The following is a 16,438-nucleotide window of genomic DNA, read 5'->3' on the forward strand; positions in this document are numbered from 1 at the left end:
GCTGAGGGAGCCGCTATTGAACGGGCCCAGTGACGTCCGAAAATACGAACCTAAAGTATGAAATTTACAGCCTTTAAGTTGTCCCCTGAAACCATCTACGATCAGAGACGGAACACCTACAGTATAATTGAGATTGGACCAAATGAATTCCCATAACTCCCATGGGTTTATGTTTTAGCTTGGTATTCAGCGTCACGAAATAGTTTGCTCGGCACGAAGTGATTGCACGCTTGAGAAGAGCTCCTACCTTTATTAGTTTATTATATGACGTAGAGTCATTGCGTATGCGATATTGTTTAAGTACATGTTTATTTTTATTAGTAAGGTTGCATAGCTCAACATTAAATCATGGCCCGTCACGACGTGGCTTGGACTTACGCATTCTTGATGAAACAAAAATGTCAATAAGATTTGGTCATCTAACTTTAGAAAGGTTCCACAATAAATGAACGTCACCCTCTATGGTGATTTCTTCAAAAACCGAAGGAATGAACTGAGGTTGTCAGATAAGCCAGCATAATTACCTCTATCGAAAAAAAAAACAAACTACAAACACTTTCTTTGGACGAAACAAAATACTGCGTTCGAATGAACAAGTCAAATTCGCAGCCACAGCCTTGGGGTCACTTATACCGGAGATGACTGTTACAGCGAATATCACCAGATCATGATTTCTAAAAGGAGGTCAAGGATGTTCGATCGGCTGACTCAAAGCTTTGTGGGCTCCTTTACAAACTGTAGTCATTGATGAGATTAAGAAAGGCTTAATATACAGCCGAAGAGTTAACAGTCAAGGGATGACGATCTAACCATTGAAGATCGGGCAAATTAAAGTCACCTCCAACCACAACAAAACCGTCACCGACAATAAATAAAGCATTATACAAATAAATGCGTTACCGTAGCTTGCCGGAGGTCTATAAAAGCAGCCTTTAGTAAGATAATCTCCATTTTCAAGATAGACGCGACACCAGACAGTTTCACAGGATAATCCACTGAAATCCATCTTGCAGCTTTTTAAACTTTCATGAATGAGCAAAAAGACACCACCACAGAACTATTTCTATCTTTACGATACACAGTAAAATGCGGTGGAAAATCTTTCAGATCGGAGATAGATTCTTCAAGCCAAGATTCAGTCCCAATAATGATACTAGCGTTAGTTATAGAGATTAGGGTAGCAAGGTTGCCTGCTTTGTTTCGAACGCTTCTACAATCAAGATTTAGAATTGCAAGATTATTAAAAGGTGAAGAAGAGTGAAGTCCAGGCCATTTTGATTGTTAAGTAGTATCACTTTTTCAAACTGAGTGATTGCATTAACATAATAAGTCTGATCACCAATTTGTAGACGATTATACCTAAGGCGAAACTTGACGTTTTTTATCCCTGCAAATTCTAGAAGAATTTTACTTTCATTGCGGTCTTTAGGTGAGAAATCTTCGCTAAGGGAGAAACTAGTGTCTTTTAGCCTGGACTCTAAGGATAAAATATATTGTTTCAGCTTAAACTATACACACTTCGCAATTAAAGGCCTGTTGAAGGTTTAGTCTAAATACTCCTCAGCCTATGAGCACACTACAAGCACGAAGAAATAATTTCCACCCCAAAAACCTCTTGGGAAAGTGAGACAACTTTAGCCTCCGAGACGGACCATGTTTCGGAAACACAGTCAGCTATTCCACAAAAAATTCAAATTGGACCTCCGAGATTGACTCTCGAAAAGATCGCACTGCAAGGACAGACTTTTGACTTGTGCAGCCAACTGATTAGTGGAAGCATTAATAACTTTCCATATCAATCCGTAACTTCGGTAGCGAAGCCTTATTAACCTCGACCGTCGTGAGTCGCGTCGTCAGCTTTCCTATTTTTACATATAAAGCGTTCTGACTGGTTTGGACTATCTTTAATATATTCAGAAGTGAGAGCGCAACCTGGCCTGCTTGAAGTTGAGGTATAATTGCTAGACTCTGCAGCATAAGTTGTTCCTGAGCTTCCCTAAGGGGACCCGGATTAGACTCAACGTCTCTCGCAAATAATAGGAGGAATTTTGCACAGTCAGACAAATATAAAAAAAAAGAAATCACTTCTTGGGCACCGCGGCAGGACAAGGCATCTATCGTCATTGCGAAATGCAGATACATTAAATTTACTAGCCTGCATAGAAATGAGAAGCGGGTTTAGAGACACCGCGTTGGTGGTCCTGGCGCTGCGCCCACTGAAGAGACCCTTTGACAGTCGCATGTTTATACGATTCCAGATGGAAGTTGATGACGATGATCTGGAAGCCAGGCTGGACGTGTCGATTTGCTGTAAGACCGGCTCAGGGAAAGGTGGAATCTCTTTAAAGATAAACCGGTGCCACGTGTCGGTCCAGTCTTGCGATGATGACGAGGGGTTAACGTTGCTGAAGACGAACTTGTGATGGCCAGTAACGGAAGCGGCACCAAGAAGCAGCAACGGCTCCATAAACTAGAGAAGCGGGTTTAGAAACACCGTTTTGGAGGCCCTGCCGTTGCGCGCACTCTGCCGTGACTGCAGGTTGCATCTTCTGCGGAACATTAGTTTCGTGCGTGCGAACATTGCCGACAAAAACAGCACGTTTCTTTGGTGGCCTCTTTCGGGAACTGTTTGTTCAAAGTCATCTTGCGCGTGGACGATGAGCACACGCCCACTCGATCGAGACAGTCTTTTGCGTGAAGATTGACTTGTTGCTTCCTCACCGTCTCAGTCTGACGTGCCATCGTAGTCGCTTTCCCTAATGCCAGCTTTGCGTCTAGTTGTATTCGCTCGGGTAACTTTCTGTCTCGGTCACCCAATATAATGCGGTCCCTGATCATTTCATTATGTAAGTAGTCGAACTTGCAGGGCTTCGATAGTGCATATAAATCCGTTATAAAATCTTCAATTGACTCTGATAATCCTTGCACTCGCGTTTTAAACTTGGCTCCGTCGGAAATTATAGTTCTTTTTACAACGTAAGGCTGTTCAAAAGCGTTTCAAACTACGTCGGACTACCGCAGTTGCTCGCTAGAGAACTTCAACGAGAGAAGGATGTTTTCGGTTTTGTCCCCCATGCAGTACATTAGAGTTAAATTGTTTAAGACCACTATTATTTTGAAGTCAAGACACCCCTCGCAAGCGCTCGAACTTCCGAATCCACCGGGGCCAGTCCTCTGACTTGGAGGACTCTAACTCTCGTGCACTGCCGTTTGCCCCCAGTGAACTAAAGGTATGGCGGCGACACGCATGCTCCGAACGCTTGGTGAGAATGGTCTATTTTAATATGCCTTTAACAGCGCGCTCAAGGTCGGTTCAAATTAAAATAAAAAAAGAAACAGTGAAAAACGTTGTTGCCCAGAAGCTACAAGAGCGAGCTCTGGGCGTTCGGCGACCCTGCCAAGCATGCGCGCTCGTGCAGTGCCATCACTGTTCAAAGATATGCTAGTGCTTATAGCATCGACTGCGTCTAGATTTAGGTTGAAACAAAGTATAGGGAGTATTCACTGGCGGCCATAGCTGTGTGCGCGAATGCTGAGCGCGTGCTGATGGCGAGCTTCCACAGTTCTTCTGCAACGTGCATTCCGCACCATCAAAAGTGCTGGTCTTAGTAGACTATTTATACGAGCTCGTTCTGAGCATGCGCTCTAAATAGCACCCACAAACATGGCGTCTAGTGAATACTCCCTATAGGTTTGTTGGTCGCAGTCCCTTGATGGGACCCGAACATTGCGTGAGCACTCAATTTGGGCTCGTGATAATCAATAGCTCGATAAGTATTCGGGTGAGGGTCCGTGTCCTATCGCTTCAATGACGACAATAGCCAAACCATAACAATGTGTAGAACGCAGCGCGTCCTGTGCTTTGACAACCCCAGTGCGTGGCTATGATCAACATTGGCGGCATATAATCGGCACCAGATCACGTGGCCGCTGGTTCTCGATGCGAGCTGAATGGATGAATGCTGCTCGTTTTCCTTTAATTTTTAGAGCGCAGCTGTCAGGGGTTAGTTTCCCCAGGTTTGTATCCATCCTCAAATTACCTGATGACACAGAACGGTGGACAGCTACAGCCATCTATAATCAACGGCGGCAACCAGACAACCGGCTTGCCGGTTGTCTGGTTGCCGCCGTTGTTCATAGATGGCGGCAACCTTTTGAGCCCTTCCACTCTGGCTTGCCGACTCGCGGCCGGCCATTATTTCATTCCCCCCATAGTACAGCTTCGCTGGTCTTCCTCCTTCACCAGAGTGGAAAGGCTGAACGATGTTTTTCGGCGACTTCTATCATAAGTGGTGAAAAACGAACGCGCGTTTCCTAGGTCATTAACGTCAGGGATTTGTTCTAAGCGGCATTTGCTCAAAGTACAAAAAACTGTTGCATAACCACTTTAAAATAAAGTCAGCGCTTGCTTGGATCGCACCCATTCATCTTCATGCGAGCACACGTTAAAACGCGAAACTCTAGCGGCCGTAAGAACCATCCTAGAATGAGCGAGGAGTAGAAGTACAGCCGGCCGCTTTCCACACTTTTCGGGCAGCCTGGCTACAACTTCAGAGCAGCATGACCCTCCTGGGTCACAGATAATATGAGAAGCCTAGGACATGGAGATGATGGAAGAGGCTGATCGGCCCAGTACACTTCTTCCTGGGTTTATCTGCGCACAAACACTGTTACGTCAAGAGCCCCAAAAGAACATGCCCCAGCATTCTATTCGTATTGCTAGCCAACACCTACAGTACAATAAATTGATGAAAAGTAAGATATTTGAATAGGCATGCACTTTATTTGATAGTGACTGGATGTCGTTAATTAAGGTTGGCAATTTGAAACCGAAACCGTGACTATTGGGTCTCCAAGACGCTTTGCACGGCACTAAGCCTCTCTGATCGCTTCGATTTTGCAAGAGGTCTATTCGAGACAGGCAATTGTGGCAGCCGTGTGCCACGAGACCTTTTCGATTGCACGAAGCTTTGATTATCAATTATATTGGTAAAGCATGACGCAGGCATAGCTCAGTCCCCAAGCAGATTGTGAACACCTGAGTCAATCATACTTTTGTCAAACCTTCGAGCTGAGTAAAAAGATTAGAGCAGTACTGATGCAACTGGCCGAATAGAATATCCTGACCAAACAGGGCGTTTCACCGAATTGAACCGTTCTTACCGAATTAGAGACTCTAGGGAAACTGGGCATTTAACCAAATTGGAGCGTCCAGCCGAATCGGTTCTTTCAGCCAAATTGAGCCATCGGTCGAATGAACACCTCAGCCGCATTGATTTGTGACCACATTTGGTTACCTCTTTACAAGAAACCTCATTACCATCGTCTCCAAGCGCTCCATCAGCTAGTTAGCCACGGTCACCGAAGCCGCCCTTCCCATGCTACATCGCTCAGTCTGATGTTGAATTACTATGCGAAGCTAAAAAGCTGAAGTTGGGTGCTTCAAGCAAAACCGCACCGAAGTAGCGATGCCTTTCACCAAGTGTGAAGTTCGATTTTCTAACGTGCAATCATCCTTCCCTAAGAAAAGGCAAGTTTTTGTTTTGTTTTTGTTTTACTGTGTAGACGTAATTTTTGTTGAACACACCATGATCTGATAGCAGATATGTCCTCCTGCAGCAGCTCGCAATCGACATATGATTTGTACTGTTTGAAGATCTTAATATGATGACAGAAGTTAAACAAATTTCAATGTTTTACAAAACGAGAGACATCATTGGCAAACATGTTAAACAGAAAGGATCCTAGAGTAGAACCCCAAGAAACTCCAGATGATGATATTTTTGATTTCAATAACACACTTTTAACGTGACCATGTTGATTCGACCTGAAAGAAATACTTAAACCGCAAACAACGAAAAACACGAATATTCCCATAGCTTGTAGAGTAATAGGTCATCGTGCACAAGGTCAAAGGCTTTGCTCAAGTCAAAATAAATGGCGTTCACCTGGTCATGGTTAGCAACAATGAGACCAGCGTAATTCAAATAGACTGCTACGTTAGTTTGTACACTATTAGTCTTAACGAAACCGTGTTGCGATTAATTTAACATGTCTTTGAAATATCTAGAAAAGTGCCCTTCTACCACGCTGCCAAACAGTTTTGAGAATGTTGTCAGTAAGGAAACGGGTCTACAATACGGGCCCGAAACGGGTCTATAATATAAACACTAGTGTTGCGGAATGCGCACCCCCATTCCATTTCAAATTCATTCCGGGAAATTAGGGATTCCAACAATTTCATTCTTTTTAAGTCCTCGGTATGTAAAAATTGGGCCCATTCACACTCCTCGAATGGCTGAACATTACCACTCTATTCCATTCATTCCTAAACGTGAAAAAAATGGCAATTGACAGCGGCACTGTGTTGTTAGAAAAAACAGGATAAAGCTACTGAGGTCATCAAACGCAGAGACGACTGGAGAAGTATGCAAAAGCTTTCTCAAATCATTCATTTTACTAAGCCGAAGGATGGTCGCACAAAGGGCTTCGTGGTACTTGGTGTCACTGCAGACATCGATCGCGTTCACCAAGCATAAAAGGCTCGCGAGTCCCAACACAGACCGACAATTAAAACCACCGATTTTCTTCGCAAACAGACCGTATACGCACAACAAATGCATGGTTAGCGTGTTGTCTAGTTGGTAAGACTTTCAAAATGTCTAGTTCGTGCGTGGCACGAGAAGAAGCTACATTGCTTTCTACTTGGAATACTTGCACAACAGCACCGCTAGCACGCTATGAGAAGCGACGCCGTGCATACCCGCACCAAATATCCACGCACTGCGGCTAGAACAAAAAACTGCTGACAAAGTGCAATCGGTATACGGGGCCAGCACAAGGGCGTGTAGCAGCATATTCTAAAAACCTGCCTTAAAATGTAATCATCAACTTAGACCTGAATTAAAAGCAGTTCGTCGAAGCAGTTCGTCGAACTGGTCATTATTTCGGTTCGATTCAGTAGCATTGAGTTTTGTTCCGGTACGGGGGTGGTTCAGTGGTGTGCTTGAAGTTGGTTCGTTTACCGTTTCCATAAAACGCAAACCAGTGAAAACCGGTAAAAAAAAACAAAAAAAAAAACGAAGCTCCAAGTTATAAAAAATAAGAAAAAAGAATTACTTAGTGTCGTCTGCATAAAAATAAAATGAGGTCATCACAAGCCGTGCTGCGGAAAAGGGGGCAGCAAAACAAATACATCCTTAATTTCGTTTTGTGTTTTTGAATTTTTAACGCGAGCATCTTTCGATGAAAATTACGAGGTTATACAGGCGCTTGGAAAGAGCAACAAAGTACAGTACTCCTATGTGAAGTCAATCAGCCAGCACTCACAGTGAAAGGGTGAAGGTATAGCACGCACCGCACTTGCAAACTACTCGCACAAAAAAAACGAATTTATTAAGGCCATGGCTTTACTGAATGTGGCAGTTTAGGTACTTTTTGGCAGGTCATTACTCATCTTCTTTTGAGCACTGTTTTCTGCGATTGATGGTTTTCGAAAGGCAATGCAATCCTCTTTTATTTGGTAATATGTATGTATCGGTTTATATTGTTCATGCACATTTGTAGCGTTGCGAATATGATTGCGCGGACCCTCACTTGCTCCGCTAGTTCATATTTCATGAACAATCTATTAAAGATGGCACGGTTCCAATAGAGCAGTTTTGTTAAGAAGATGTCGCAGCAGAATGCAACTATATACGTTTTTGGTATTTGCACTACTTTGTTTTGTTCATCTCTCCAAGTATTGCCCTAATATTGTAATTTTTTAGCACAAATATATATTTTAATGACATGCGCTAGGGCAATGAAATTAGCTACAGGTGTAGTGCTTATAGTTGGTTATATGCAGGGAAATATTTAATGTTGGTGTAAATTTTTTGTTGTTTAGATATTCTATATCAAACATAGCAATTTTTTGTAACTCGAGTCACGGTGCTTCAAATACCGCTGAGGAAATAACTAAACTATGATAAAATATTTTATAACATTTAGAACTACAATGGTTGGCCAAGAAATGGACGGTGGGTTCGTTTCATTTTCAAAGTCAAAACGCTCCAGGAACCCTTCATGCCGCTGAGGAAATAACTAAACTATGATAAAATATTTTATAACATTTAGAACTACAATGGTTGGCCAAGAAATGGACGGTGGGTTCGTTTCATTTTCAAAGTCAAAACGCTCCAGGAACCCTTCAAACTTACCTGTTTTCAACGCATTCCTTTTATGGACAACAAACAGATTTATTGCCATCTAATAACCTTTATTGTATGGAATAGATATACATTACAATGTATTAGATTTTTACAATGATCTTGCTTTGGTTTCTTGATAGGTGTAGAGCTTAGCTAATTTTAAAAACATTACAAAATGTCTGGGCGTTTTGTTGCGCTACTTGCCGGATGGCAGAAAAAAAAAATCCTTTCTAATGTTCAGGAAATTGTCGAGGGCGGCGTTGGCGTATGCATCATCATCAATGTCCATGTCTTTTTACACTGACATTTAGAAAATATATTGAAAGATTTGCTATTGACAAATGAATGGTTTAGGTACTGGATTAGGTTGCTAAATCTAAGATAAATAATTACACAAGCGTAGTGTGATATAATGTGTTCATGATTCGATATGATTGAAATCAATAAACAATAAAGACGAGAAGGAAAAGAATACAACCGAGTTCACTTCATGCCTAGAGCCACTAAATGAGCTGTGCTTAGAGTATCGGCACTCCGTTCCCCAACATTGTTGTGGGCGCCGCCATTTTGGGTCTTGCGCAGAGCTAACACAACTGCCGATCGTCACGAGTCAAAAGTGCGACTTCTTCAGCATTAAATCCGGTGTTAGGAAGCTGATGCAATATTGCTTTGCGCTGTCGCGAACTGTTTAAACATGTGTGGAGACGGAAAAGCGTTTCCTTTGACTTCAGATAAAGCTTCAGATAACTCGCAACTATGATTTTAAGCCACAATATGGCCAAGTGTCGTTACTCTGAAGCGTAGCTTATTTAATGACACTATTCATGCCCTTGTTCAAGGAGCTTGTAATACCTGAAGGGGCCATGACGCAAGCACCGTGGGTTTCACAAGCCACTAACTTTTGACGCATGCCTCTTCCTGAGTGTTCCAGCTAGTGCCACTAAATTAGCTGCGCTTGAAAATAACGATACTTGGCCATATTGTGGCTTAAAATTGCGGTTGCCAGTTATCTGAAGCTTTATCTGAAATCACGGGAAATGCTTTTTCGTCTTCCACAAATGTTTAAAAAGTTCGGCACAAAGCAAAGGAATATTATATGAGCTTCCTAACACCGAATCTAATGCTGAGGAAGTCGCACTTTTGAATCATGACGATCGGTAGTTGCGTCTGCTCTGCACAATCACCAAAAAATGTGGCGCCCACAACAATGTCGGGGAACGGAGAGCCGATACGAGCGCAGCTCATCTAGTGGCTCTAGTTCCCGCGAACCTCCTTTTGCCTGACTGAAATTAAAACTAAGTATAAATATTACACCATTATTATAGCTCATTTAGTTATAACCAACTACACATAATGAGAGAAGGAAGCGGCCGGGTAGGAGAAACGCGGGTTTTATGCGTGACCGTTTTAACCGTCTCAGAAAGAGAAAGCAAGAGCTTGCGCTGGTTTCAAAAAGACGATCCAAAGAAAAAAGGCGGCACGTTGTGTTCTTTGTGATTGTGCGTCTAATTCATATACAGGTATATTTGAAGATCGACGGCGGACGTCGATTGTCTCGAGGTAATGTAACGTAATAACATTATATAATAATAAACATAATGAATGACTGAACGACTCAATTTTTCAATTCTTGGATTGTAATATGGCGGTAGCCTATTGCACTTACTGTTGATGAAGAGCAATATGAGATGACGAGGTAATGATTAGATGATGAGGTTCTATAAAGGCGACGACATTAGTAGGTGTCGAACCACGACGTACAGTGCCAGACTTTTTTCAAGAATCATGTGACTAATGTCTTTTCTTTACCCGAAACAGAATATGATAGAAACGATAAGGACGCTGCTTTACAACTGTACGTGGAGCAGGAAAACTGCACTGTGCAAAAGTGCCGCTTATTCTTTCCTATGATGCCCGGATTTCTAGCAGCAACTACTGATGAACTGCTTAAAAAATGGCCTTGTTGACGTAAATTGTCCCCGTTCCAAAAGATTTTGAAGCCTACTGAAACCGCAAAAGAGTATTGTTATGTTTATGCTTGGGACGGATTTACAGGATGACATCGGATTACTGGGATTACTCAGAGCACATGTTTTATATCCGGTCGGTTACATGATTGGGGCTAGTCTAACTCTTGACTAGGCTTGGCCCTTGCTTGGGGACACTGTAGCTGGCGCTAGGTGGCGCTAGTGACGTGCTAACTGACAATATACATAACACGTCCTTTTTTTGCTTCTGAAATTAGCAACGATTAAAATAATCAAGTCACTCTCTAAAACGGCTTGGGAGCTTCACAGCACGACCAGAACGAGTTCGGTGGTTCCCAGCTGAAGGTGGCTGGGATGCTGGTACACGGGACTGAACACACACAGATGATGCCTTCGGAGGTGACTCTGCGGTGCACTTCTGGAACCGTGGTCTCAGATGGTACCTGTTGCGCATGTAGACAAAACCACTTGATGACTTGACAGTGTATGATCGATGAGGTCCCACACTCAGAACTGTTGCTGGAGCCCATCTTCCAGTCAGCCAAAACCAAACTGCGTCAGCAGTTTTCAGTGGTTGTAGCGGAGCTGTGTGCCGGTCTCCATGACGATGCTGCTGGTTCTGGCGCCTCTGTAGCTACTTTTGGTACTGGTTGTGTGGGTACCGTGGTCGTAGCAGTTGCGGGAGAACTGGCAGAAGTGTTCTCACCCTACGGCCCATCAGCATCTCCGCTGGCGATGAAAGGCCATTCATGGGGGATGAGCGGTAGTCTAAAAGCACTCCAAAGAGATCCTGACCGTCTTGTGCAGCCTTACGAAGGGATGCTTTGATTGCCTGTACACATATCTCCCCTTGCCCATTGGAGCGGGGGCAAAGTGGCGACGATGGGTTGTGGCGGACGTCCCATTCCTTGTTGAAGGTCGTGAATTCCATGGAGTCAAATGGTGGGCCCTGATCAGTGATGATCTCTTCAGGTATCCCAAACCGAGCACAGATCTCCTTCAGGGTGTTCACCAGGGCTGCTGCTGTGGTCGAGACCATCTTCTTGAGTTCAATGCACTTCGAATAGTAGTCAATGACCAACAAGTAGTTTGTCCCTCCAAGATGGAAAAAGTCCATTCCCAGCTTCTGCCAAGGTAGATTAGGCAGCTTTCGGTCAAGAAGGGGTTTATAAGGGTTAGCTCTCTGATGCTCCTGGCATGTGGTCCAGTTTTTTTACCAATGCTTCAATGTCTGCGTTCATGGTAGGCCAGTACAGAGCCTCTCTTGCCTTATTCTCGCAAGTTACTATCCCTCGATGACCAAGATGAAGCTTCGTCAGTGCATCTGCTCTGCATGCAGCAGGAAGGACAAGGCGGTTGCCTCTGCACAGTAGACCGTCTGTGCAGTGGAGCTCCTCTTTGCAGTGCCAGAACCCCCGTGTCTCTGGATTCATGCCGCTGGAGCGCTCGGGCCATCCGTCTTTGATGTACTGAAGCACACGCTGAAGTGCAGTGTCCATGCCAGTCGCCTCCTTTATTTGCTGGAGCTTGCAAGGAGACGCTTGAACGACTAGGCAAACTGAAGCTGCCGACGTCTTTATTTCAGCCGTGTCCACCTTTCTTGTTATAAACGGTGCTCTGGAAAGGGCGTCTGCTACTAGCAGCTGCTTGCCTGGAACGTAGGTTAGGTGTAGCTGCAGTCTCGGGGATATTGTATCGTACTGCTTTGTCGAAAGTCCGATTAGTGGTTTGTGATCGGTCTGCACAATGACCTGGCGTCCATGCACAAAGTAGTGGAAGTGTTCCAAGGCGAAAACCACTGCCAAAAGCTCCTTCTCAGTTTGTGCATATCGGCGCTGCGACTCGGACAATGTGGCTGGTGCATACGAGACTGAACGTTTGTTTTGCAGAAGGAACGCCCCCAGTCCGTACGAGCTCGCATCTACAGAAAACACCATCGTCTCTTTTGCATCGAAGAAACGCAGAACTGGTGCCGATAGCAGCAAGTACTCTTGCATGTTCGCATCCCAGGTCCATGCAGTGTCTTGCTTCAGAAGTTGTCGTAGTGGGTAGGTGTCATGCACCAAGTTGGGTACAAACTTTGTGAGGCACGTGACCATACCCAAGAAGCGTAGCAACTCTTGCTTGTTGGTGGGAGTGGGGAATGCAGGCGATTGCATCCAGCTTGTGAAGCTCTGGAGCAATACCTTTCTCCGACAGTTCCTGTCCCAGATAGAGCACTTTGGGATCCGCAAGCTGTAACTTTTGCCTGTTGAGCTTGAGGTTGACTTTGCGGGCTATTTCGAGCACTCGTCTGAGCTGGTCACAATTGGTCCTCCACGCTGCTTGCAGCGAGAAGAAGATCATCAAACTAGGAATTAATGTCCTCTTCATTTTCGAACAGTTCGTCCATTGTGCGTGGAAACTCCTCCGGTGCACAGTTGAGACCAAACGGCATAACCAAGGAACGGTATCTGCCATATGGTGTTGCAAAGGTGCACAATTTCGAGCTCTTTTCGTCCAGCTGCAGGTTTTGGAAAGCATGCGAAACGTCGAGCAGCGTGAAGACCTTGGCATTCTGTACCCTGGCAAGGAGGGTCTCCTGTGTCGGGATCCGGTAGTGCGAACACATGATGTCTTCATTCAACTTCCGCGAGTCCAGACATAGCCGGATGGAGCCGTCTCGCTTCGTGACAATGACGATGGGACTGACGTAACTTGTGGGCTCGGTCACTTTCATTATCACTTTTTTTATTTTTCATTCTCTTCAGTTCTGCTTTCACTTTATCCTCCAATGCTTTGGGTATTTTCCCGGGTGCTAAGACACTTGGCTGAGCATTTTCACGCAGTACAATCTTGTGAAAACCAGGGAGTCTGCCGGCGCCTGTGAACACATCTTGGTACTGGTCAATGATGCTTTGTGCTGCTTCTGACAGGCTTACTGTTGTATGATTATTGCTGTCCCTTGTGCCTTGTACCATCACTGTGTTGACCCGAGGCACTCGCTGAACTAAGTTGTACTGTTTGCATGCTCCGAGCCCCAGAATGGGCACAGCTCTATCGAGGTCGACAACAATGAACTTCAGGCTTCCTCTACGTTGGTTAGCAGTGCAACTCAACTCACATTCTCCAATGACAGGCAGTTGTTCTCCAGAGTGGGTAGAAACTCTTGTCCTCGTCCGACGCACAATTGGTCGGGGTTCCCACTGACGAAGTTCACCTTTCGAGATGACATTCACTTGTGCTCCTGTGTCGAGCTTTACAAAAGTCTTGTGACCATCCAAGTAGACTTTCTCCATCCATGCCTCACTGTCGTCGTCTAGGTTGTCCACGGAGAGTACATCCAGGTTTTTGGCCTCGTCGTCAGCCTCAAGCAGTGCTTGCACTTGTCTCCTTTGCTGCTGCCTCTTTGGCTGGTTGCACACTGTTGCGAAATGGTTCTTCTTGTTGCAGTTGATGCATGGTTTTCCATAGGATGGACAGTTCTGAGCACGATGACGCGATGCGCATCTCGAGCACGCCGGCTGAGTAGTCTGTTCACGTCCGTCGCGTGAGCGCTGTGCAGACTTCTTGAAACTAATCTTGGCGATGCTGGTTCGGTCGTGTCGCATGGCGTGAACTAGTTCTTCGTTCTGTTTCATGGCCTCTGAGTGGGTCTTTGAAACTTCAGCCGCCTTGCACCGGTCGATGACTGCCTTGAGGGAAATGTCTTCCTCCCGAAGAAGACGTTCTCGAAGAGCGTTGTCCCGAATTCCTTGGATCAACCGGTCCTTTACAATGCGGTCCTGCGCTGTCCCGAACGCACGTTCCTGCGCCCTGAGCTTCACTTATGCGACAAATTGGTCAAACGACTGACCTGCCTTGTGTTGGAGGCTGTTGAACATGTACGATGCGTGCGTGAGATTCTTGTACGGCCGGAAATGCTCGTCGGACGCCTCTAGGACATCTGTAAGTGTCGTTTCGCAGCCATCTGCCAGTGGCGGGAACGTCAGGGTGCGGTAAATCTATTTGATCTCAGTTTCCGCGACGTGCAAGAACAACGACGTTCTCGTTTGTTCATCCTCGGTGTGATACTTGCACGCACGTTCAAATATGTTGAAGCCTCGTCGCCAATGTGGCCATGAGTTGCCGTCGCTAAACGCCGCTCATTCATAGCGTCTTCATTGGAAATAAACGTCTTCTTATTTATTCTGATGATTTTCATCATATTCCTCCTAAGCTGTACTTACAACATTATGTGTGTCGGTTCTTCCGAAAACATTGCAACGCTGTTTGTTTTCTAGGAACTATAGGAGGTATTCACTGGACGCCATATTTGAGGGCGATGTTTAGAGCGCATGCTCAGAACGAGATCACATTAATAGCCTGCTAAGACCGGCAACCTTGATGGTGCTAAATACACGCTCCAAAAGGACTGCGGAAGCTCGCCGTCAGCACGCGCTCAGCAGCAGCGCACACGGATATGGCCGCCAGTGAATACTTCCTATAATGTAACAACTTTTATACCATGTTCCTGATTCCATGAAACACAATATTTTGTGACGTCACTTTTCAGTCCTCATTATAATGGCGAGGTAAGTACCGCAAATCGCGAAGCAGTTTACTAGACGTCCGCTTCCACTGGTATCTTGGAAGATTGAGTGTACTGAGCGTGCATTCCCGCAGAATAATTTTTCATTGAAAAAATATTGACATGTCATTCAACAATTGATTCCTTCTTGGTATGATTTATTGCGAAAGCCAGTGGAAACCTCCGAACCGCGTGTCCCTATAAGCCCGTATTTCCCAAGTTTTGAGCAGCGCTCCAGGCGAGCAAAATAGAATATTTGGTTCGCGTTTGCGTCATTACGCTTCCCCACTAGAGTTTTCTATACTCCGTTCCATTTTAAGTGCCAGCGTAGCAGAGGCTACAAGAGCGTGTTCCAAGCTTTCAGTGTCCCTGTCAAGCACGTGCGCTTGTGCAGTGCGAGCATCGTTCGGGGGAACGTGCTTTTAGAAGTAGCTCTGGCTTCGCTATCACGCAAAGTGAAACGTACGTGGTCGCGGAAGCATGAACGAAAGCAATGCAAATATTAAAGCTGAAAGCAATGTTTAAACGTTGCGGCCGCGAGCTGCATAATTCTTTTTTTTTTTAATTTTTATTTTCTTACATGTTTTGTTATCGCGCATTTACAGGTGCTGACAGATGCTTGTATTCGAACGTGGCACGTGCAGAATCGAGCGTTACAGAGCCACCTGGATGGTGCAGCCATCATAACATGGTCGCGTCTTGAGAACGCGCTCGCGCCCCGTGCCCCAGAGCTACGGCTCTTACTCGCATAGATGAGTTTCCTGGGTCATGCTCTTGAGCCAGCTGAGGACAGCTGGTAACGGCGTGAGCAAGGAAACGATGAGAACGTGATCATGCTCGAGCGATCCCACCGTGAACTAATATTTGGCCAGCCCACTAAAGCCCCTCTTTCCTGGGAAAAGTGGCGCCATTGATTGTTGTGGAAATGCTCTAGATACATGCCGCGCGCCATTTCTGGGAAGAACATGGCGCTTGAAATCTAGCTCAGTGCTGCGCTGTGCCGCCATGATCTTCCCAAGGGCTGCACGTTGCACGTGACTCTTGCGCCGACGCACCTTGCGCTACTTTTAAAACATGAAGGGGCTTTACACCCCACATGTGCGTGTCGCCATCTATTGTTTGAATTAACGCCTTGTTCAAGATGGCTGCCGTGGGACCGCAGCCTTAATCCTTGGTTACTTAGACAGCAGGAGTTTAGTCTGCAAGATTATAGTGATATTGTTACCCACAGTAGATAAGAAATTTACCCAGTGCAGTACAACTCCTAGCGTGGAGTCTTGTGTATCAGTAGTGCTTCATGCACTACCGATACACGGCCGCACGCCGGTACAATGCTCATCCAGATCGAAAGGGCAAAATACTCATACCGCGCGCCCGAGCGACTTGCTCGAACGTCTGAGTTAAAGAGGAGAAAGGCGGCGCAGGCTCATCGAAAGACGAGTGAAGCACAGAAAAAAAAAAGAGCAGACAATACGACGGCTGACTTGCTATTCCTAGAAAACGCGCACACACACACACAAAATTACTTCAGGCAGCGTCCAGGGCTCTGGGCGACTGGCGTCCCGGCAACCGACGCCGCAGTGTCGCGGTCGTCGCGGCTTCGCTTCTTCGCGCCGGGGAACAAACGCGCCGTCAACCGTCAACTTTTAGAGCGCAGCTCTTAGGCGCCCATTTCCGGCTTGAGCGGCGTCGGCGTCGCCGTCGCCGTC

At 45.6% G+C, this 16,438-nt stretch overlaps 1 protein-coding gene across 1 annotated transcript in view; it reads left to right on the top strand.

The window, feature by feature from the left end:
* Positions 1–14,041: 14,041 nt before the first annotated feature.
* Positions 14,042–16,438, top strand: part of LOC8028812 (protein tyrosine phosphatase domain-containing protein 1) — a 130,299-nt gene continuing 127,902 nt past the window's right edge. The window contains exon 1 of the mRNA XM_042286941.1: positions 14,042–14,107. Coding sequence (XP_042142875.1) covers positions 14,042–14,107 — 66 coding nt within the window. The remainder of the gene's footprint in view (positions 14,108–16,438) is intronic.

Source organism: Ixodes scapularis, unplaced genomic scaffold, assembly GCF_016920785.2.
Source record: "Ixodes scapularis isolate PalLabHiFi unplaced genomic scaffold, ASM1692078v2 PGA_scaffold8__174_contigs__length_109621045, whole genome shotgun sequence".
Taxonomy (NCBI): domain Eukaryota; kingdom Metazoa; phylum Arthropoda; class Arachnida; order Ixodida; family Ixodidae; genus Ixodes; species Ixodes scapularis.